Source organism: Mirounga angustirostris, unplaced genomic scaffold, assembly GCF_029215605.1.
Source record: "Mirounga angustirostris isolate CCGP_5_RB_7025 unplaced genomic scaffold, mMirAng1.0.hap1 SCAF_10, whole genome shotgun sequence".
In the NCBI taxonomy this organism is placed as follows: Eukaryota; Metazoa; Chordata; class Mammalia; order Carnivora; family Phocidae; genus Mirounga; species Mirounga angustirostris.
The window spans coordinates 123211420-123233444 of record NW_026991718.1 but is presented as its reverse complement, the minus strand read 5'-3'; the positions used below and the strand labels follow the sequence as shown (position 1 = coordinate 123233444).

General features: G+C 40.7%; 1 protein-coding gene across 4 annotated transcripts in view; it reads right to left on the bottom strand.

Moving 5' to 3' along the window:
* Positions 1-22025, bottom strand: part of STK4 (serine/threonine kinase 4) — a 97019-nt gene that overhangs the window by 58283 nt on the left and 16711 nt on the right. For 3 of the 4 annotated variants that reach the window (XM_064573232.1, XM_064573235.1, XM_064573234.1), the window contains exons 5-9: positions 12607-12771; positions 8668-8835; positions 6595-6732; positions 3620-3748; positions 2242-2428 (exon numbers count right to left, since the gene is read on the bottom strand). In XM_064573232.1, coding sequence (XP_064429302.1) covers positions 2242-2428; positions 3620-3748; positions 6595-6732; positions 8668-8835; positions 12607-12771 — 787 coding nt within the window. The remainder of the gene's footprint in view (positions 1-2241; positions 2429-3619; positions 3749-6594; positions 6733-8667; positions 8836-12606; positions 12772-22025) is intronic. The other variant, XM_064573233.1, reaches the window with a different exon arrangement.

The window sequence follows — 22025 nt, the reverse complement described above, 5'->3', positions numbered from 1 at the left end:
AAATATATAACCCTACTACCAATAACTACTTTTAATAACTGATTTATTTACCTCCAGCCTTTTTGGGTTTTTTTCAGTCTTTTTTCTATGTACACATTAACGTATGTTAATTTATCTTCTTTTATAAAACCAGAGTCACGCTATAATTTTGCTTCCTTCTTTTGTCACTTAACAACATATCATAAATATTTCCCTAACTCACTAAGTATTCCCCCAAAACAGGATTTTTAATACTTTTACATGGTATAATAGTCCCTCTTATGGATGTATCATAATTTATTAGACCAACCATCTGCTACTAAACATTTAAGTTAATCCAAATTTATTTTTTTTTTATAATTATAAGTAACATGTGTGGAAAAATTCTGGAATATAATTTGTCTCAATCTTCGATTATTTTCTTGGACCTGATTCCTAGAAGTGGAATGTACTGGGTCAAAGGTCTGAACCTTTTAAACTCTTAATGCATAGTGCATTCCAGAAAAGTTATACCAATTTACACATCCATCAACAGTACTAATACTCTTCCACCACCTGTATCCTTCTGACCAGAATCCAAACACAGATGATGAGCTTTGGCCCCCAAAGAGAAAAAAAAAACTTTTCTCTTCATAAACAAAGGGTTGATTATAAATACACAGACGTGAAAGGTGAAAAGCAGAGGGGGCTGCCTGGGGCCCGCAGCCAGACCTGCTTGCTCCAGTCACGAGAAACCAGCTGCAGGCCCCCCCGCACTGATCTCCCCTTCCCTTGTCGCTGGGACTCTGGGTATGCCGCTCCCTCTGCTGAAGCACCTCTACCCGCCCTACCTTTTCTCCAGGAATTCCCAGCCAACCCTCCTGCCTTTTTCTCCAGGAATTCTTCAGTAATACCCAATCCGGACTGAATACTCTTCCACTCTGCTTTAGCAAGCCTCTAGATTAACCCTATTTTAGAACTTGTTTCATACACTAAAGTGTAATTAATGGTCTGTCCGCCACACAAGGCCGTGGGCTGCTTTGCGGCAAGGACCGTTTCTTCCGTGCCTAGCAAAGTCCCTGGGATACAGCACTGAAGAAAAATTCATGGAATGAATTCATCACAAAGCAGAGGGTCTAGAGCAGGGGTTAGAGAACTTTTTCTGTCTGTAAAGAACCACAGAACAAACATTTCAGGCCTTGGGGGCCATACGGTCTCTGTCACAACTGCTCACTCTGCCACTGTGGCACAAAAGCAGTCACAGACAATGTGCAAATGAATGGACATAGCTATGTTCCGATAAAACTTTATTGCCAAAACCAGGTGGCGGGCCAGATTTGGCCCGTGAACCATAGTTTGCTGCTCCCTGGTTTTAAAGAAAGGACCTTTAGGGGCGCCTGGGTGGCTCAGTCGTTAAGCATCTGCCTTCGGCTCAGGTCATGATCCCAGGGTCCTGGGATCGAGCCCCGCGCCGGACTCCCTGCTCCACGGGGAGCCTGCTTCTCCCTCTTCCACTCCCCCTGCCTGTGTTCCCTCTCTCACTGTGTATCTCTCTGTCAAATAAATAAATAAAATATTTTAAAAAGATAAATAAATAAAGGAAGGACCTTTGAACTTTAAAAAGGGGGGGTGGTTAAGATAATGAAAAGATCATGAAGACTTAAGCCTATGCAAAGCTCAGGCTAAAATGTGCATCCAGAACTCAATTATTACCGTTTGTATCCCAAATTCCTTTCCTCTGTGAGTTGATCTGTGTTGCAGAGTAGGGAAGGGAAACAACAGAAGATCAGAGGAGAGGACAGCTGCCTGAGATGGGAGCCGAGCCCCAGTGTCAGGCCGCGGCCACAGGCCAAAAAGGATGAGGAGGATTCAACTAGAAGGGACTTGATAGGACTTTCAAAGCTGTACAGTCATCCTGACTACTGGCTTTCAGAAAACAGAAAATAGACTTAAGATATCTACAGTAAATAGCTCAGAATCCCCTCACACTCTGAATTATGGATCAAAACAATACACGTGCTTGCATCCATGGATCAAATAGAAGGAGGAGAAAATGACAACATTCGATGAGAGATGGCCGTTCTGGTTCAAAAGAAGGTCCTTCCTCACTGCTGACGCTTTCTTGCCTCTGCCACCTCAGGCCAGCTCTCCCTCCCGCATCCCCAGTCCCCTGCGCAACCAGAAAATGACTCCAGCCTGAGCCTGTGTAGACCATAAGAGCCTGTTTTCTCTGGAATGTGTAGGGGTTGTCAGAGGAGGGAGTATATTTAAGCAGAGCCTTACTTTTCATGGTCCCTTCCTCTTCCTCGTCCTCTGCGTTGATCACCATGGTGCCCAGCTGTGACGGCAATGTGTCCCCGTGCTCGATCATAGTGCTGGCTCCATCACTCACGGTGCTGGCTACCCGGACGGTGCCCATCTCATCACCTGCTGCTCGAACCATCGTGCCGGAGTCCATCTCATCCTCCTCCTGTGAGAGGACAAAACCTCAAATCGGGCCTGACTGGATCGAAAGGTTTGAGTCTTTAGAATTACTATTATTCATCTCGGTGCAAGCATTTCTGGATTTGACGCTAGGCCCACAGCCCTTAGAACTGAGAGCACCCTTACTTAACCAAAGAAGATCAGAAAGTCAGCTGGGCAAGAGTAGCGTATCTAACCCAGGAGGACCCTCTCCCTCTCCCCTTCCTCTCTCCTTCGTAAGAGTTTTACAACAGAGGGGCACCTGACTGGCTCAGTCAGAGGAGCCCGTGACTCTTGATCCTGGGGTCGAGTTTGAGCCCCACGTTGGGTGTGGAGATTACTTAAATAAATATATATTTTTTAAAGATTTTATTTATTTATCTGACAGAGAGAGACACAGCGAGAGAGGGAACACAAGCAGGGGGAGTGGGAGAGGGTGAAGCAGGCTTCCCACGGAGCAGGGAGCCCAATGCGGGGCTTGATCCCAGGACCCCAAGATCATGACCTGAGCCGAAGGCAGACGCTTAATGAATGAGCCACCCAGGCACCCCAAATAAATATTTTTTTAAAAAAGAGTTTTACAACATAGATCTAAGGAGCTGAGGTGCACACCCTTGGAATCTCAGGCTTGTGAGGGAGTCTGTGAGTGTAAAATCTACATTTTAGTATGGATCCTTGATTCCCCAAAAGGGCATGAAAAACCAAGTCTCAGACCTGAGCATTCACTTTTCCGAATAAAAAAATTGAAAAAAAAAATTAATTTGAAGGGCCAAAGAGTAAAATTTGAAAGTGTCTTAGGAAGGGCGCCTGGGTGGCTCAGTTGGTTAAGCAACTGCCTTCGGCTCAGGTCATGATCCTGGAGTCCCGGGATCGAGTCCCGCATCGGGTTCCCTGCTCAGCGAGGAGCCTGCTTCTCCCTCTGACCCTCCCCCCTCTCATGTACTCTCATTCTTGCTCTCTCAAATAAATAAATAAAATCTAAAAAAAAAAAAAAGAAAGTGTCTTAGGAAGCACGGTGAGAAGAACAAGGACAGCCTCAGCAAGCCCTCAACAGTGTCCAGGACCGGCGCCCATAATCACTCAAGAAGCATCTCCAGCTCCAGGCCGCTCTGTTATCCCCCACTCACGTCACCTGACCTGGCAATCATGACATAACACGCATGAACGCCTGAGGCCCACGGCAAGGCCTGCCACTCACAGAGTTCTCCTCATCATCCTGGTCCACCTCCCGCTGCTGGGCTTCCTGGCGTTTTAGCTTCACATCCATGGCCTCGTTAATTAAGTCACGCAGTATGGACACTCCCTTGGCACTCTTGACAAATGGGTGCTTAAACGAGAAAGCAGACAACACTGGAGATGGTTTCGACGGCACCAGTGCCCACACAGTGCCTGGCACACCGGGGGTACCCGATAACATCTGCTCAATCAACGACTCTCATCTTTCTCTCTCTGTTTTGGGTGAGAGTCGTGAAACCACACTCACTTTGTAACTGACCAGATGCACATTCAGGCTTTGCCCATCTTTTTCAGCCTGGCTGCAAAAGTCTCCTCTGTTCCTCTCTGCCAAATCTAGAGATTCTCATCAGGGTGGTACCACCCCCTAGAGGAAGTTTTCTAAACATGCTGGGAGCCTGTAGTTGTCACGGTGTTTGGAGAGCACGGATGGCATGTGAGGGGAAGCAGGGACAGCAGCAAGCCTTCAAGGTGTGGAACGCTCCCACGCAACAATGAACTGTGGCACATTCTGCACATCTTTCAAATGTCGCAGAGTATATATACGCTTTAGGAAATAATACTCCAAATTTTTTTCAAGAGATAAGCAAAAAGTCCAGTAATTTAGGAGATGATTTTGGAGGGTAAGGCTTAAATGTCATAAAGACATTGTTTAAGTATCACTGAATAATTTACTCATCCTGCTTATTCTTCCTATACAATTTGCTACCTAGCATTTCCACCTATAGATTTAGTTAAAAAAAGGATTTTGGTGGGCGCCTGGGTGGCTCAGTTGGTTAAGCAACTGCCTTCGGCTCAGGTCATGATCCTGGAGTCCCGGAATCGAGTCCCACATCGGGCTCCCTGCTTGGCGGGAGTCTGCTTCTCCCTCTGATCCTCCCCCTCTTATGCTCTCTGTCTCCCATTCTCTCTCTCAGATAAATAAATAAAATCTTTAAAAAAAAAAAAAAAAGGATTTTGGTGCAAAAGCGTAGTTACTGCAGAAATACTAAAACTGGTCACAAATACATAAGAGATGTAGACCCAAATATCAATCAGCAAAGACACCTGAAACACAGGGATAGTGTGGCATTTCATTTACAAAAAAATGCTTGAATTTTTAATATGAATACCACTGTACATTTTTGTTATTTGTGTTGGTAGTACAATAAGAAATTCATGCTGTGGAAGTTACATATCGAAATTCTTTTTGGGTCTCCCCAACTTATTCTGACATTGTCCCCCCAGTGTTTCTCTTTGCAACCTGTTCTCTATTCCCCAGCACCCACCACAGAATATAGTCTCTAAGGTCTTTGTAAGTACTCAAGAGATTGGAAGTATGCCTCAGCATGTAGTTGGGATTGCAAAAGAGATTTCTTTTCCACAAAACTTCAATACCCCCTCCCAGCAAGAAAAGAATCTGTCAATACACTGAGAAATAAGACCCAACTCATTTGCAAGAATATCATATTTCTTTGTTCTCTCTTCTCTCCACTTGGAAAATCTCTAAGATCATTTCCCTCTTCTTATCACATACAAATAAGCCTGGTCTGTTATTATTTAACATCACTTTTACTCTAGTGTCCACCCATTCGTTGTCCTGTACTGCCTGAATGGAGTGGTTTCTGTTCTTATTGCTCTTACTCTAAACTCATCATGGTTCTTGGTACAGGTATATAACTATCTCATCATGTCTGCAAGTTGAGTCAAGCTGGAGCCTATCTCTGTACTGACACATATTTTTGATAAATCTTTATGCCTTCATTATATCATACACATCATACTCTTTTTAAATTATGGGCACAGATTTTATTATCTAAGAATTTCAATCCAGAAGAGCAGTAAGAGTATTACAAATATACATATTGGTTAAAAAGGGGGGCACTGGGTCTGACACGGCTGAAAACCATTGGCTTAGCCTAGTAACAACCACAGATATTTGTCAAATCCACAACATACTACTTTTAATATGTGTGAAACATTATTTAAAGTCACATATATTATATCACTTAATAGTCACAACATATGAGGCAGATACTGGGTCTCCATTTTACAGATAAGAAAACTAAAGCAACAGGGACACCTGGGTGGCTCAGTCGGTTAAGCATCTGCCTTCAGCTCAGGTCATGATCCCAGGGTCCTGGGATCGAGTCCCGCATCGGGCTCCCTGCTCCGCGGGGAGCCTGCTTCTCCCTCTGCCTCTGCCTCTCTCTCTATCTCTCATGAATAAATAAATAAAATCTATAAAAAAAATAAAAAAAAACCTAAAGCAACAGAGAGGTTATGTTACTTGCCCAAGGTCACAAAGCTAGTAAACAGGGAGCCAGGATTCGAACCTGGGCAGTGTGACTCCTAAATCCAACCTCCTAACCACTGAGCAGACTGCCCGCAAACCCCTCCCCCATCCTTCCAGGCCCACGCACCGAGGTTACCCGCTCCAGGAGAGTGGTCCTAGTACCGCCAGCCCAAAGAGGCCTCTTCCCATCATGAGCTACAAGATCACCTACCACTAATCTCAGTTCCTCATCAGAACTGGGTAGACTTGTGGGCAATCCTGCTTTGGACCCAAGAAGACCTTGGTTCTAGTCTCAGCTCTGCTGTTTCTCAGCTGAGTAACTCTAAATGAGTTAACCTTTCTAAGCTTCCATTTTTTCACCTATAAAACTGAAATAATACCCATCCCTCCCAGGGTGTCTGTGATGATTAAATGGCACCCAGCACACAGCAGGTGCTCACTAAATGTCAGTTCCCAGTCTCTGATCCCACAGAGCCCTCCATTTTCTTGCATTATTATCTTGTTCAATGATTTAACACTCTTTTCTACTCAGTTAGATTCAAAGCTCCCCAGAGGCAGGGAATGTCTTATACTTCTTTACTGTCTCCGTGGAGGTGGGTTGGCAGCATCTTTTGGCCAGTATGTGAATGAAACAGAGGGAAGCAGCACCTCAGGGAGAGTCATACCTGTAGGAGTTGAGTGGCTGTGGCTCTCTGCTCAGGGCTCTTTACAAGACACTGCTTCACAAAATCCATGAAGTTATCAGACCACAGTTCTGGCTTTCGAAATGTGGGGGGAGGGTTGGTGGGAATCATGAAGATAGCCTAGTTAAAAAAAATTTGGGAGGGTAAAATAAAAGTGATGCACTAATAAAAATTGATTAGAGATACCTTTGAAGTTTTAAAAAAAATATTTTCCTCTTATCCACTGATAAGCCCACCCAAATGCCAACAAAAGTCTAAGTGTCTCAAAGTAGGAAGTATGACAATTAAAGAAGTTGATATAGTTCTCTCTCTCTCTCCCTCTTTCATATGTATTCTTGCCTCCTCAACCTCACAATAATCTAGCAAGTTTATTTTGGTTTTTGCTAACCACAGTATATTACCTTTCAAAGTGAAAAGGTAAGACCTGAGAGCATCGATAGTCTGAAGATCATCTCAGCCCCATAGTTGTCAAATTTCCCTCCCCCATAAAAGTCACCCTCACCACTAGATGTGAGCAGTAACTGCAGAAGATCATAAACCTGAAAGTCCCTCAAATCACAAGAGATTCATTAATGTCCAGGCCAAGCCAATTTAATGTATTTGAAAAAAACAAAAACAAAAACACCACACTGCAGTTAAATTCTACTATTTCAAAAAATTAAAACTATTATTTACTGTCCAATAAAAGAGGCAGAATTTAAAAAAAAAAAAACAAAAACCTCTGTAATTAGCAGCTTAAATTATATTCTTTAAATCTACTAGTAAATTCTCCCACCCTTCCCCACTTCTGCCCTTACCTTTGAGCACATAAATACTTTTTAAAAAACTGTTAAGTCTTTTAATAGAAGAACTAATTAATCAAAGAGGAGGAGCTGGGTTGGGAGGTATGGAGGACTATGGAGCCACTGAGGAAGGCAGGGTCGAGGCCTTTTAACAGTGCTGTGATGAGGGGTTTGGGGTGGGTACAGCTTACAAACCCCTTAGGGTGTCACGCTGATAGCTTCGGTGGAGACTGGACCTACGGGCCCTTACTATTCTAGAAATCCATGGAGGCTGCAAAGTACAGAGCCTCCAGATGAACAGAGTCTGGGGATCTACAAAGAAGAACTTACCAATGTAAATACCTCTGAGGGCAAGGCAGGAAAAAGATAACAAACAAATCGGGCTGGGTGTTAGTGACAGGAGTTCAGAAAAACAGTTTGCTTTCTTTTTTTTTTTTTTTTTAAAGATTTTATTTATTTATTTGAGACAGAGAGAATGAGAGAGACAGAGAGCACATGAGAGGGGGGAGGGTCAGAGGGAGAAGCAGGCTCCCTGCTGAGCAGGGAGCCCGATGCGGGACTCGATCCCGGGACTCCAGGATCATGACCTGAGCCGAAGGCAGTTGCTTAACCAACTGAGCCACCCAGGCACCCAGTTTGCTTTCCTTTTAATACTACAATGAGAAAAACAGCAGAGCAAACACTGTGGTAAGTGACAAGGGATACTCGGTGATTAGGGAATCTTAGAGACTGATAAAGTGGAAAGCCAGTGACCTATATAAAGGAGGGACCACCATTCAGCTCCAGTTAACGTTATGTTAAAATGTGAACACCTGGGCGCCTGGGTGGCTCAGTTGGTTAAGCGACTGCCTTCGGCTCAGGTCATGATCCTGGAGTCCCGGGATCGAGTGCCGCATCAGGCTCCCTGCTCAGCAGGGGGTCTGCTTCTCTCTCTGACCCTCCTCTGTCTCATGCTCTCTCTCTCTCTCAATAAATAAATAAAAATCTTAAAAAAAAAAAAAGTGAACACCTAAACTATTAAAAAACACACACTGCACAAGCCAAACCAAGCATTTCTGTGACCTATGTCCTGTCAGGTGGCTGTCAATACACAACCTCTGGAATGGAGGTGGTGGATCACACTTGAATTGATTAGTGACTACGACTAGTGGAGTCTAGACTGACACTTACCAATTATATACAGTTAATTCATTTACTGTTTGGTACCTAAATCAAGTAAGTCACCAACTTTCTAATGATGCCCAGGAGCTAACCACCCTACTGGTTTCCTTACCCTCATTGGGTGGATATCGGCATATGGCGGCTTTCCCTCAGCCATTTCTATGGCAGTTATTCCCAATGACCAGATGTCTGCCACACAGTTGTATCCAATTTCCTGAATCACTTCTGGAGCCATCCAAAATGGTGTTCCTATCACTGTGTTCCTTTTGGCCATGGTATCCTACAACAGAGAAGAGTAGAGATCAACACTAAGCATTAAAACTACTGAGAAAAAAAGACTTTTCCAACAATAAGAAACATCTTGTACTTGGGATACATATAAAAACCATACTCAAGGCATGATTGAGCAGGTCACAAAAGAAATTCAAATGACCTAGAAACATAAAAGATTCTCAATTCTTAAAACGCACGCGTTAAAAAAACCCACAAAAAATAACAAACACTAAAATGAGGTTGACAAAAATTTAAAAGGTTAATAATAACTAGTGCTAGACAGGGCGCCTGGGTGGCTCAGTCGTTAAGCGTCTGCCTTCGGCTCAGGTCATGATCCCAGGGTCCTGGGATCCAGCCCTGCATCAGGCTCCCTGCTCGGCAGGAAGCCTGCTTCTCCCTCTCCTCCTGCTTGTGTTCCCTCTCTTGCTGTGTCTCTCTCTGTCAAATAAATAAATAAAATTTAAAAAAAATAAATAACTAGTGCTAGAAAGTCAAGCACTGAAACAGCATTACTAGACTATAAACTGGTACAAGATTTGTGGGCAATTTGGCAATATTTATAAACTCAAATGTCCGCATCCTTTGATCCAAATCTTTTTCTAGAAATGTATCCTATGTGCAGGTACCCTAAGATATATGCACAAGTATTGGAGAAATATTTGTAGGAGAGGCGGGAAAAAGAAAAAGGAAACAACTCAAATGACCATCAAAAGGGTGTAAATTAAATACAATAAATATCCACCACATTTTTTAAAGATTTATTTAGGGGCAGCTGGGTGGCTCAGTTGGTTAAGCATACAGCTCTTGATTTTGGCTCAGGTCATGATCTCAGGCTCCGGGGATCGAGCCCCGCATCTGGCTCCCCGCTTGGCAGGGAGTCTGCTTCTCTCCCTCTCCCCCTCCCCCTCCCCACCCCCCTCATCCCTGCTTGCACACACGCTCTCTCTCAAATATTTTTTTTAAAGATTTATTTATTTTAGAGAGAGACTGCACACGCAAGCCGGGGGGAGGGGGGAGGAGGACAGAGGCAGAGGGAGGGAGAGAGAGAGATTCTCAAGCAGACTCCCTGCTGAGCATGAGACACGATGTGGGGCTCGATCCCACAACTCTGATCCCATGACTTGAGCTGATATCAAGAGTCAGACTGACTGAGCCACCCAGGTGCCCCATCCACCATATATTTTTTAAAAAGGAGATAGATACATTTTCCTGGCATGGAAAAATGTACAAGACATATTATAAAGAGAAAATTAGGTTGCAAAATTATATTGTTGTATATATATACAACAAAACAGCAACCAATAATAATAAATATTGTTGTTATATGGATAGCAAAAGAAAAATCTCAATACACACTGAACTCTTAACAACAGTTACATCTAAAAGGTAGAATCACAAAGGACTCTTACTTTCCATCCCATATACTTCTGTAACACTCTAACGGTTTACATGAATATATAGTACCTGTGCTATCTGAAAATTAAAAAAGGAAAAATCATATGTGTGTGTCTATGTACACATATAATTTTTCTTTTATCATATACACATATTCTATAAAATAAAATGTATACATAGAGAAAGTCTTAGTTTGGGTCTTAAAGAAAAATATATGAATCTAGCACACGTCATTTGCCTACTTCCCCAGAACAGTGTGGCCTTAATGAAAGAGAACCTTTCTAGAGCTCCTGTATTTTAGGAAGAGAAGGATTTTAAACAGAACTAAATATGCAACAGGACTTGCCATCATCATCACTCCTGTTCCTTCTGAAATGCCTGTGGCTTCAGTTAGGCTGTGCCAGCCAGGAGCAAAGGACAGGTAATATTTTTAAATTGATCTCACTTTGTCGGTCCTATGTAAAAAACTAGCACAGGAACTAACTTACCGCTTAGTCATTTCCTTTGCTCCAAAACTTAAATTTGCAGTTTTCAAATGGGGCTACTCAAAGTCGTTTTCAAGAATTGTATCCTTGAAATACTCATTATTTAGAAAGGAGTATTTGGATATCTAGACATTTTTTGAAAACGGAGAATGAGTGGATACTAACGCAGCTTGATCTGTATGATGAAGTTACATTAGCACAGTAGCATAACAAGAAAAAATACTAAATCCAGAAAGACTATGGCTATGTATGTGTATTTACATGTGTGCATACACACACACACACACACACACACAGCTCAAAGATATGATTAAAATGTCATTCCATATTACCAAGCAAAGGACAAAAAAAAAAGTGCTGGGCATCTGGCTAGTCATTTGTAAAATTCTATACTTAATTTCCTAACTTATACTTTCCACCAAAGGAAGTTCAAATAGGTTGAAAATTTAAATACAAAGAACGAAATCCAGAAAGTACTAAAAGGAAGTATAGATGAACAGTTATATACTGTTGGAGCAGAACAGGTCTTTTAAAGGTGACATCGAAGGCAGGAACCATAACATAAAAGGGAGGTGGATTTCCCTATATAAAATTTGGAACCTCTGGTATTTAAAGAAAAACCATAATCAAAGTAAAAAGATAACTAGCAAATTACAAAAAGATGTTTCAACATATATAACAAAGGATTAACAATTTCAACATAAATTTTTTTTTTTTAAGTTTTGGTTTATCTTTTTCAGCAGATTTTTTTTTAAAAGGTCCAACACAATTAGGAAAATTAAGATGAACAGTTCAGTTAAGTTACAAAAGAATTGTAAATGGCCATAATCAACTGTAAAAATATTGTTTCAAAAATGATTTTAAAAATACAATTTATTGCTCATTCAGTATTGGCAAATATAAGGGAAAATGGGTACATTCTTTTAAGTTATTTTATTTATTTATTTTTAAGTAGGCTGCACACCCAATGTGGGGCTTGAATTCATGACCCTGAGATCAAGGATCACACTCTCTACTAACTGAGCCAGTCAGGTTCCCCCAAATGGATTTATATACATTTATATACTACAGTTGGAAGCATAAATTGTTCCCTAGAAGCACTTTATGTGTTAACAACAAGATCTTTTGAAAGGCCCAGTAATCACAATATGGAATAAGTTTCTGATTTTCTTTTTTAAACATCAAAGCAATTTTTGTGCCATTGCAATACCTATTAAACTCCCTAACATAATCCAGGCAGATTTACAAACAAAAACCAAAAAACTCTACCTAATACCAGCCCTAAACAAACAAAAAGTATTTTTTCTACCACCCCAGAAAACTGTTTGATATATAATGGTGTTGCAAATTTTAGTACATATCTGTCCAGAACTGTTTCTATTTTTCTATATATACATATGTCATATACACTTAGGTATTCTTCAAAATCAGGTAATTCTGTATTTCCTGTTTTAAAAACATGGTTTTTGTCATTGCCATACCCTGGTGAGGTAGGAGAAGAATCAAAAGACTGTATCTTGGAACCAGACGAGGAGAGAGTTTTCAGTAAAGTAATTGCCAACTGCTACCTGGTTGAGATGGTGTTATGTCTTATTCAAGGAAAGCAGTCTGGATTGAATTTTTCTTCCTTTTGCAAATAAGATGAATAGAATTTAAACTTCCATTCTGTCATTTCTTGTTTAAGCTTTTATTTTTATCAAAGTTAAACCATGGGACCTAAACCCCGGGAAAGGATCTATAATAACCTACTAGCTCTTTCGTAACTTAGTGGCACCTTCTATAACCTTTTCACAAATAAAATGAAATCGAGTATTTTATTGAAAAAATAACTAAAATGAAAGGAATTCCTTCTCTGGACAGGGCTAAAAGTTACCAATAGAAGTAATATTTTTACTTACTGTAAGTTGACCTGCTACCCCAAAATCTGCAAGTTTTGCATGTCCTTCTGTATTTAGCAAAATATTTCCTGCCTTGATATCTCGGTGTATTTTCCTCATAAAATGAAGGTATTCCAGTCCCTTAAGTGTTGATTGTAATATTGTAGCTATCTCATCTTCTGTTAACTAAAAAAAGAATGACAGATTAAAATTCCATCAGTTTATATCATTTTACATTCAAAAAAGGGGGAAAAAAATCAGATCCAAGCTCCCTTCCTAGAATATAAGGTCTTATTCAACCTGTGACAGCATTTGACAGCTCATACCATCACTCCACTAACCCCTTCTAAAGTTACATCTCCTGCCCCATCTCTCCCCAGATTCACGTTACCTGCCTACACAATATCTCCAAATGAATACCTAACAAGCATCATAAGCAGAACACATCAAAATCGAATTCTGTACTTCTACCGCCACCCCACCCCTCTCCGTACCACCCACCCAACCTACTCTATTCTTCCCACAGTCTGCTCTCTCAGGGAAAGGCAGTTTCAGTTGCCCTGGCCAAAAACCTTGAGGTCATCCTTGGCTCTTCCCTGTCTTCAAAATATATCCAAATATATCCTCTGTAATCACTAATCACCCTGGTCCAAGCCACCAGCATGTCCTGCCTGAACTATTCTAATAATTCTCTAACTGGTCTTGCTGCTTCTGCCCTTGACCCTGGACAATATATATTCCACATGGCAGTGTGCCATAATCAATCTTTCAAAATGCAAGCCAGAGCTGCTCAAAACCCTCCAATGGCTTCCTAAGCCACTCAAAATTAAAGCCAGCCCACCCTAGTCTTACATGATCTGGTTCCCAGCTACCTTCGTCCTCTACTACTTTTTACCGTTCTTATTCTGTTTCAGCCTCGTAGGCTTCCTCTGCTGTTCCTCAAACACTCAAAGCACACTTCCACTTCTGGACCTTTTCATCTCATGTTCTCTCTGCCTACATTGCTCTTCAACCAGAAAGTCAGAGAGGGCTTCCCCAATTCCCTCCATTCCTAGGTCATTCTCTACCCCTTTATCCTGCCTTGTTGGTAAACATAGTATTATCGCCATCTGATGTATTACATGTTATTTGTATACCTATCATGTGTTATCTTCCCTATTAGGAATATAAGCCCCATTTTTAAATGTCTTTGGGGGCATCTGGGTGGCTAAGTTGGGTAAGGGCATCCAACTCTTGGTTTCAGCTTGGGTCATAATCTCAGAGCCGTGAGATCAAGCCCCACATCAGGCTCCGTGCTCAGCAGGGAGTCTCCTTGAAAAATCTCTCCCTCTGCCCCTCCCCCAATTCACGCACAAGAATGCGCACGTGTGCTCTCCCTCTCTCTCGGATAAATACATAAATCTTCAAACTTATTAAAAATAAATAAATAAAAAATAAAATGTCTTTGGTGTGTTTACTGTTGTATCCCTAGCACCAAGAAAGCCACCTGGCACATAGCAGGTCCCGAAAAATATTTGTTGAATGATGATGAATAAATGAAAGCAAGAATGCGGGGAGGGGCGGAACAAGATGACGGAGGAGTAGGAGACCTGGATTTCGTCTCTTCTCAGGAATTCAGCTGGATAGGGATCAAACCATTCTGAACACCTACAAACTCAACAGGAGACGAAGAAAGGAATAGCAACAACTCTCTCATCAGAAAAGCGACCACTTTCTGGAAGGTAGGACGTGCGGAGAAGTGAATCCGAGGTGATATTCGGGAGGATAGACGGCGGGGGAGGGGCCTCCATTGGCCGCTTCTGGCAAGTGATAGAGCCGCGGAGCACAAAATCGGAACTTTTAAAAGTCAGCTCCGCTGAGGGACGTCGCTCTGGTGGCTCAGCGGGGGGGTGGAACCCTCCGGGACAGTGCGGTCTCAGGACCCTCGGGGTCACAGAAAGACCGGGGGTGCCTGAGTGCGGCAGAGCTCCCAGGTATCGGAGCGGGGAAGCCGGCTGCAGAGGCGGAGCCCAGGCGCGGGCTCTCAGCTCGGGGTCGCCATAAACCGTGATCCGCGGCACAGTCGGGCCCCTGCTCCTTCAGCAGGGACCCAACAAGCGGCAGATCCGGGGAGACTCACCTTCCTCCCCCGGGGGGAGCCGCGCGGGCGTGCACCGCAGGGATCTGCCTGGTTTGGAGACTCCACCCGGGGTCGGGGGCCAGAGATAGAAACACGCGGTCACAGGCCCGGTGGGCACGGAGTGCAGCCGGAGACCGGGGAAGACGGGAGTGACTGACGGCTTTTCTCTGGGGGCTCACTGAGAAGCGGCCCCGAGTTCTCGGCTCCTCCGGGGCAGAGATTGGGAGGCCACCATTTTCACTCTCTGCCTCCAAAGCTGTACGGAAAGCTCGCAGGGAACAAAAGCTCCGGAGAGCAAACCCGAGCAGATTACTTAGCCGGGAGGGGGCAAGGGCGGGGCAATTCCGCCTCCGGCAGAGACATTTGGAAACCACGGCAACAGGCCCCTCCCCAGAAGATCAGCGAGAACAGCCAGCCAAGACCACGTTTACGGATCAATGAGAACGGCAGAACTCCAGCGCTAGGGGACTACTGCACATAGAATCCATGGCTTTTTTACCATGATTCTTTAGTCTTTCAAAGTTAATTTTTTTTTAACTTTTTTTTTTCCTTTTTTTTGAATTTTTCTTTTTCCCTTTTTCAACCAACATCTTATCAATCCCTTTTTTAAAAAAAATTTTTATTTTTCATTTTTGAAGTCATATTCTATCCCTTCATAGTAGTTACCTGTATTTTTGGCATATATATATATAAGTTGTTCTCTCTTTAAAATTTTGAGATAGTTTCTTCTAGCAGATTAAAATATACCCTAAATCTCTAGTATATAGTTTTCTCTACTCCCCTGCCTGATCACATTCTCTCCCTTTTTTTTTTTAAATCCTCTTCTTTCTTTTTTCAAACAACTTCTTATCAATTCCTTTTATAAAATTTTTTATAATTTCCATCTTTACAGTCATATTCCATCCCTTCATCATATCAACCCTTATTTTTGTACATATATAAGTTTTTCTTTCTTTAAAATTTTGGGAGGCACTTTCTTCTAACAGACCAAAATACACCCCAAATCTAGTGTGTGGCACTGATCTATATACCAGCCTGATCATATTTGATCACATTCTGGTTTTTCTTTGTTGTTGTTGTTTTGTTTTGTTTGTTTTTGTTTTTATCTTTATCTCTTTCTTTTTCTTTTTTTTCTTTTTCTTTTTTCTCTCTTGCCCTTTCTTTTTCCACTGCTTCAGGTCTTTTCTGATTTGTTTAGAGTATATTTTCTGGGGACGTTGTTACTCTGCTAGCATTTTGTTCTCTCATTAATCTGTTCTCCTCTGCACAAAAGGACAAGATGGAAAAAATCACCTCAACAAAAAGAACAAGAGGTAGTACCGACTGCCAGGGACCTACTCAATACGGACATTAGTACGATGTCAGATCTAGAGTTCAGAATCATCACTTTAAAGATACTAGCCGGGCTTGAAAAAAATATGGAAGTTACTAGAGAAACCGTTTCTGGAGAAGTAAAAGAACTAAAATCTAACCAAGTAGAAATCAAAAAGGCTATTAATGAGGTGCAATCAAATATGGGGGCGCTAACTGCTAGGATAAATGAGGCAGAAGAGAGAATCAGTGATATAGAAGACCAAATGATGGAAAATAAAGAAGCTGAGAAAAAGAGAGATAAACAACTACTGGATCACGAGGGCAGAATTCGAGAGATAAGCGATACCATAAGACGAAACAACATTAGAATAATTGGGATCCCAGAAGAAGAAGAAAGAGAGAGAGGGGCAGAAGGTATAATGGAGCAAATTATAGCAGAGAACTTCCCTAATTTGGGGAAGGAAACAGGCATCAAAATCCAGGAAGCACAGAGAACCCCTCTCAAAGTCAATAAAAATAGGTCAACACCCCGACATCTAACAGTAAAACTTATGGTCTCATAGACAAAGAGAAAATCCTGAAAGCAGCTAGGGACAAGAGATATGTAACCTACAATGGTAGAAACATTAGATTGGCAACAGACCTATCCACAGAGACCTGGCAGGCCAGAAAGGACTGGCAGGATATATTCAGAGCACTAAATGAGAAAAATATGCAGCCAAGAATACTATATCCAGCTAGGCTGTCATTGAAAATTGAAGGAGAGATAAAAAGCTTCCAGGACAAACAAAAACTAAAGGAATTTGCAAACACAAAACCAGCCCTACCAGAAATCTTGAAAGGGGTCCTCTAAGCAAAGAGAGACCCTAAAAGCAACATAGACCAGAAAGGAACACAGACAATATACAGTAACAGTCACCTTACAGGCAATACAATGGCACTAAATTCCTATCTTTCAATAGTTACCCTGAATGTAAATGGGCTAAAGGCCCCAATCAAAAGAAACAGGCTATCAGATTGGATTAAAAAACAAGACCCATCGATATGCTGTCCTTGGAGACTCATTTTAGAACCAAAGACACCCCCAGATTGAAAGTGAGGGGGTGGAAAACCATTTACCATGCTAATGGACACGAAAAGAAAGCTGGGGTGGCAATCCTTATCCTTATATCAGACAAATTAGATTTTAAACTAAAGACTGTAATAAGAGATGCGGAAGGACATTATATCCTACTTAAAGGGTCTATCCAACAAGAAGATCTAACAATTGTAAATATCTATGCCCCTAACATGGGAGCAGCCAATTATATAAGGCAATTAATAACAAAAGCAAAGAAACACATCGACAACAATACAATAATAGTGGGGGACTTTAACACCCCCCTCACTGAAATGGACAGATCGTCTAAGCAAAAGATCAACAAGGAAATAAAGACTTTAAATGACACACTGGACCAAATGGACTTCACAGACATATTCAGAACATTCCATCCCAAAGCAACAGAATACACATTCTTCTCCAGTCCCCATGGAACATTCTCCAGAATAGATCACATCCTAGGTCATAAATCAGGTCTCAACCGGTACCAAAAGATTGGGATCATTCCCTGCCTATTTTCAGACCACAATGCTTTGAAACTAGAACTCAATCACAAGAGGAAAGTCGGAAAGAACTCAAATACATGGAGGCTAAAGAGCATCCTACTGAAGAATGAATGGGTCAACCAGGAAATTAAAGAAGAATTAAAAAAATTCATGGAAACCAATGAAAATGAAAACACAACTGTTCAAAATCTTTGGGATGCAGCAAAGGCAGTCCTAAGAGGAAAGCATATAGCAATACAAGCCTTTCTCAAGAAACAAGAAAGGTCTCAAGTACACAACCTAACCCTACACCTAAAGGAGCTGGAGAAAGAATAGCAAATAAAGCCTAAACCCAGCAGGAGAAGAGAAATAATAAAGATCAGAGCAGAAATCAATGAAATAGAAACTAAAAGAACAGTAGAACAGATCAACGAAACTAGGAGCTGGTTCTTTGAAAGAATTAACAAGATTGATAAACCCCTGGCCAGACTTATCCAAAAGAAAAGAGAAAGGACCCAAATCAACAAAATCATGAATGAAAGAGGAGAGATCACAACCAACACCAAAGAAATACAAACAATTATAAGAACATATTATGAGCAACTCTATGCCAGCAAATTAGATAAACTGGAAGAAATGGATGCATTCCTAGAGATGTATCAACTACCAAAACTGAACCAGGAAGAAATAGAAAACCTGAACAGACCTATAACCACTAAGGAAGTTGAAGCAGTCATCAAAAATCTCCCAACAAACAAAAGCCCAGGGCCAGATGGCTTCCCAGGGGAATTCTACTAAACATTTAAAGAATTAATACCTATTCTTCTGAAACTGTTCCAAAAAACAGAAATGGAAGGAAAACTTCCAAACTCATTTTATGAGGCCAGCATTACCTTGATCCCAAAACCAGACAAAGACCCCACCAAAAAGGAGAATTACAGACCAATATCCCTGATGAACATGGATGCAAAAATTCTCACCAAAATACTAGCCAATAGGATCCAACAGTACATTAAAAGGATTATTCACCACGACCAAGTGGGATTTATCCCTGGGCTGCAAGGTTGGTTCAACATCTGCAAATCAATCAATGTGATACAATACATTAACAAAAGAAAGACCAAGAATCATATGATCCTCTCAATAGATGCAGAAAAAGCTTTTGACAAAGCACAGCATCCTTTCTTGACCCAAACTCTTCAGAGTATAGGCATAGAGGGTATATACCTCAATATCATAAAGGCCATCTATGAAAAACCCACAGCGAATATCATTCTCAATGGAGAAAAACTGAGAGCTTTCCCCCTAAGGTCAGGAACGCGGCAGGGATGTCCACTATCACCACTGCTACTCAACATAGTATTGGAAGTCCTAGCCACAGCAATCAGACAACAAAAAGAAATAAAAGGCATCCAAATCGGCAAAGAAGTCAAACTCTCACTGTTTGCAGATGATATGATACTTTATGTGGAAAACCCCAAAGACTCCACCCCAAAACTGCTAGAACCCATACAGGAATTCAGTAAAGTGGCAGGATATAAAATCAATGCACAGAAATCAGTGGCATTCCTATACACCAACAACAAGACAGAAGAAAGAGAAATTAAGGAGTCGATCCCATTTACAACTGCACCCAAAACCATAAGATACCTAGGAATATATCTAACCAAAGAGACAAAGGATCTGTACTCAGAAAACTATAAAATACTCACGAAAGAAATTGAGGAAGACACAAAGAAATGGAAAAACGTTCCATGCTCATGGATTGGAAGAATAAATATTGTGAAGATGTCAATGCTACCTAGAGCAATCTACACATTCAATGCAATCCCCATCAAAATACCATCCACTTTTTTCAAAGAAATGGAACAAATAATCCTAAAATTTGTATGGAACCAGAAAAGACCCCGCATAGCCAGAGGAATGTTGAAAAAGAAAAGCAAAGCTGGCGGCATCACAATTCCGGACTTCCAGCTCTATTACAAAGCTGTCATCATCAAGACAGTATGGTACTGGCACAAAAACAGGCACATAGATCAGTGGAACAGAATAGAGAGCCCAGAAATGGACCCTCAACTCTATGGTCAACTAATCTTTGACAAAGCAGGAAAGAATGTCCAATGGAAAAAAGACAGTCTCTTCAACAAATGGTGTTGGGAAAATTGGATAGCCACATGCAGAAGAATGAAACTGGACCATTTCCTTACACCACACACAAAAATAGACTCCAAATGGTTGAAAGACCTCAATGTGAGACAGGAGTCCATCAACATCCTAAAGGAGAACACAGGCAGCAACCTCTTTGACCTCAGCCGAAGCAACTTCTTCCTAGAAACATCGCCAAAGGCAAGGGAAGCAAGGGCAAAAATGAACTATTGGGACTTCATCAAGATAAGAAGCTTTTGCACAGCAAAAGAAACAGTCAACAAAACCAAACGACAACCGACAACCGACAGCATGGGAGAAGATATTTGCAAATGACATATCTCTTCAAGAATGTCATGAAAATCAAATGATATAAGGCATGTAATACACATGGCTTATAACTATTATGCTACCAATTAATCAACAAATAGTTAATAAGCATCATTAATGAGCCAGACACTCTGCTAATAAAATTAAGAATAGCTAATTATTAAGCATTTATTCTATGGTAGGCACTATTTTTGTAATCTCATTAAATCCTTATAAAAATCACATTAAATAAGTACTATTATCATCACCATTTTACAGAAAATGAAGCTGAAGCACAAACAAGTAATTTGTGCTAACAAATGATAGAGCTCTCACTGCAGTACAAGCAAACACTATTGGCAAGGTTGCAAGCTAGAGTCTGGGTACCTTCTGTGGCCTAAGGGAACGAAGTTCATGTGACTTACTGACACCTTATTCTAACCAGTTAAGCTAATCAGTTAAGGGAGCACTGCCCAATAGAAATATAATGTGAGCCATAAGTACAACTTTTAATTTTCTAGTAGCCACATTAAAAAAAAAGCAAAATTAATTTGTTTATTTATTTTTTTAGTAATCTCCATACCCAACGTAGGGCTAGAACTCATGACTCCAGGATCAAGAGTCACATGCTCCTCCAACTGAGCCAGCCAGGCACCCCAAAATTTATTTTGATAATATATTTTAACCATATTTATCCAAAATATTATCATTTCAACATGTGATCAATATATAAAAATGTAAAGTTTTTTTAATGTTTTTCTTTTTGTAATAATTCTTCAAAATTTGGTATTTTATATTTATAGCACATCTCAGTTCAGACTAGCCACATTTAAAGTCCTCAATAACCACACATAGCTAGTGACTATCATGCTGGACAAGACAGAATTAAAACATTTTACAAATTCATGTATAATAATTAAAGATCAACACTTAATAGCTAAAAATTACATAAATACAATAAACTAATATTAAAACATCAAATGCACTATCAAAATTAGTTTTGGATTGTTTCAAAATACCTGAAACAAAATAACTTAATGCTGCATATAAGAAGGCCTAGAACCCAATTTTTTTTTTTTTTTAAAGTAGGCTCCTTGCGCAGCACAGAGCACAACACAGGGCTTGAACTCACAACCCTAAGATCAAGACCTGAGCTGAAATTAAGAGTTGGACGCTCAACCAAATGAGCCACACCGATGCCCCTGGAGCCCAATTTTTAATTCAATAAATTATTCAAGCTTTGGGACTTCTTTAAATATATTTTATGGTAGGTTATAATTCCTAGCTAAAGAACTTGCTATTTGATTAGAAAAACATACTAACTCTGAATAATGTAAATTAAGAAAAGGATATAATCATATAGATAATCCAAAAATTACAACTGTTTAATTTTTATTTTTTTATTTTTAAATCATTGTTATTTTAATTCCAGTAATCCCAGTATAGTTAACATATAGTGTTATATCAGCTTCAGGTATGTAATATAGTGATTCAGCAACTCCATTTATAACTCAGTGCACACTACAAGTGTACTCTTAATCCCCATCCCCTATTTCATCCATCCCCCAACTACCTCCCCTCTGGTAACCATCCGTTTATTCCCTATAGTTAAGAGTCTGTTTTTCTGGTTTGTCTCTCTCTCTTTTTTTTTTCCCTTTATTCATTTGCTTTGTTTCTTAAATTCCACATATGAATGAAATCATATATTTATCTTTCTCTGACTGGCTTATTTTGCTTAGCATTATACTCTTTAGATCCATCCATATTGTTGCAAATGACAAGATTTCATTATTTTTTATGGCTGAATAATATTTAAAATGTATATGTATATATACATTTACACCCCACATCTTTATCCATTCATCTACCAACTGACACTTGGGCTGCTTCCATGATTTGGCTACTGTAAATAATGCTGCAATAAACAAACGTGCATATATCCCTTAGAATTAGCTTTTGTATTGTTTGG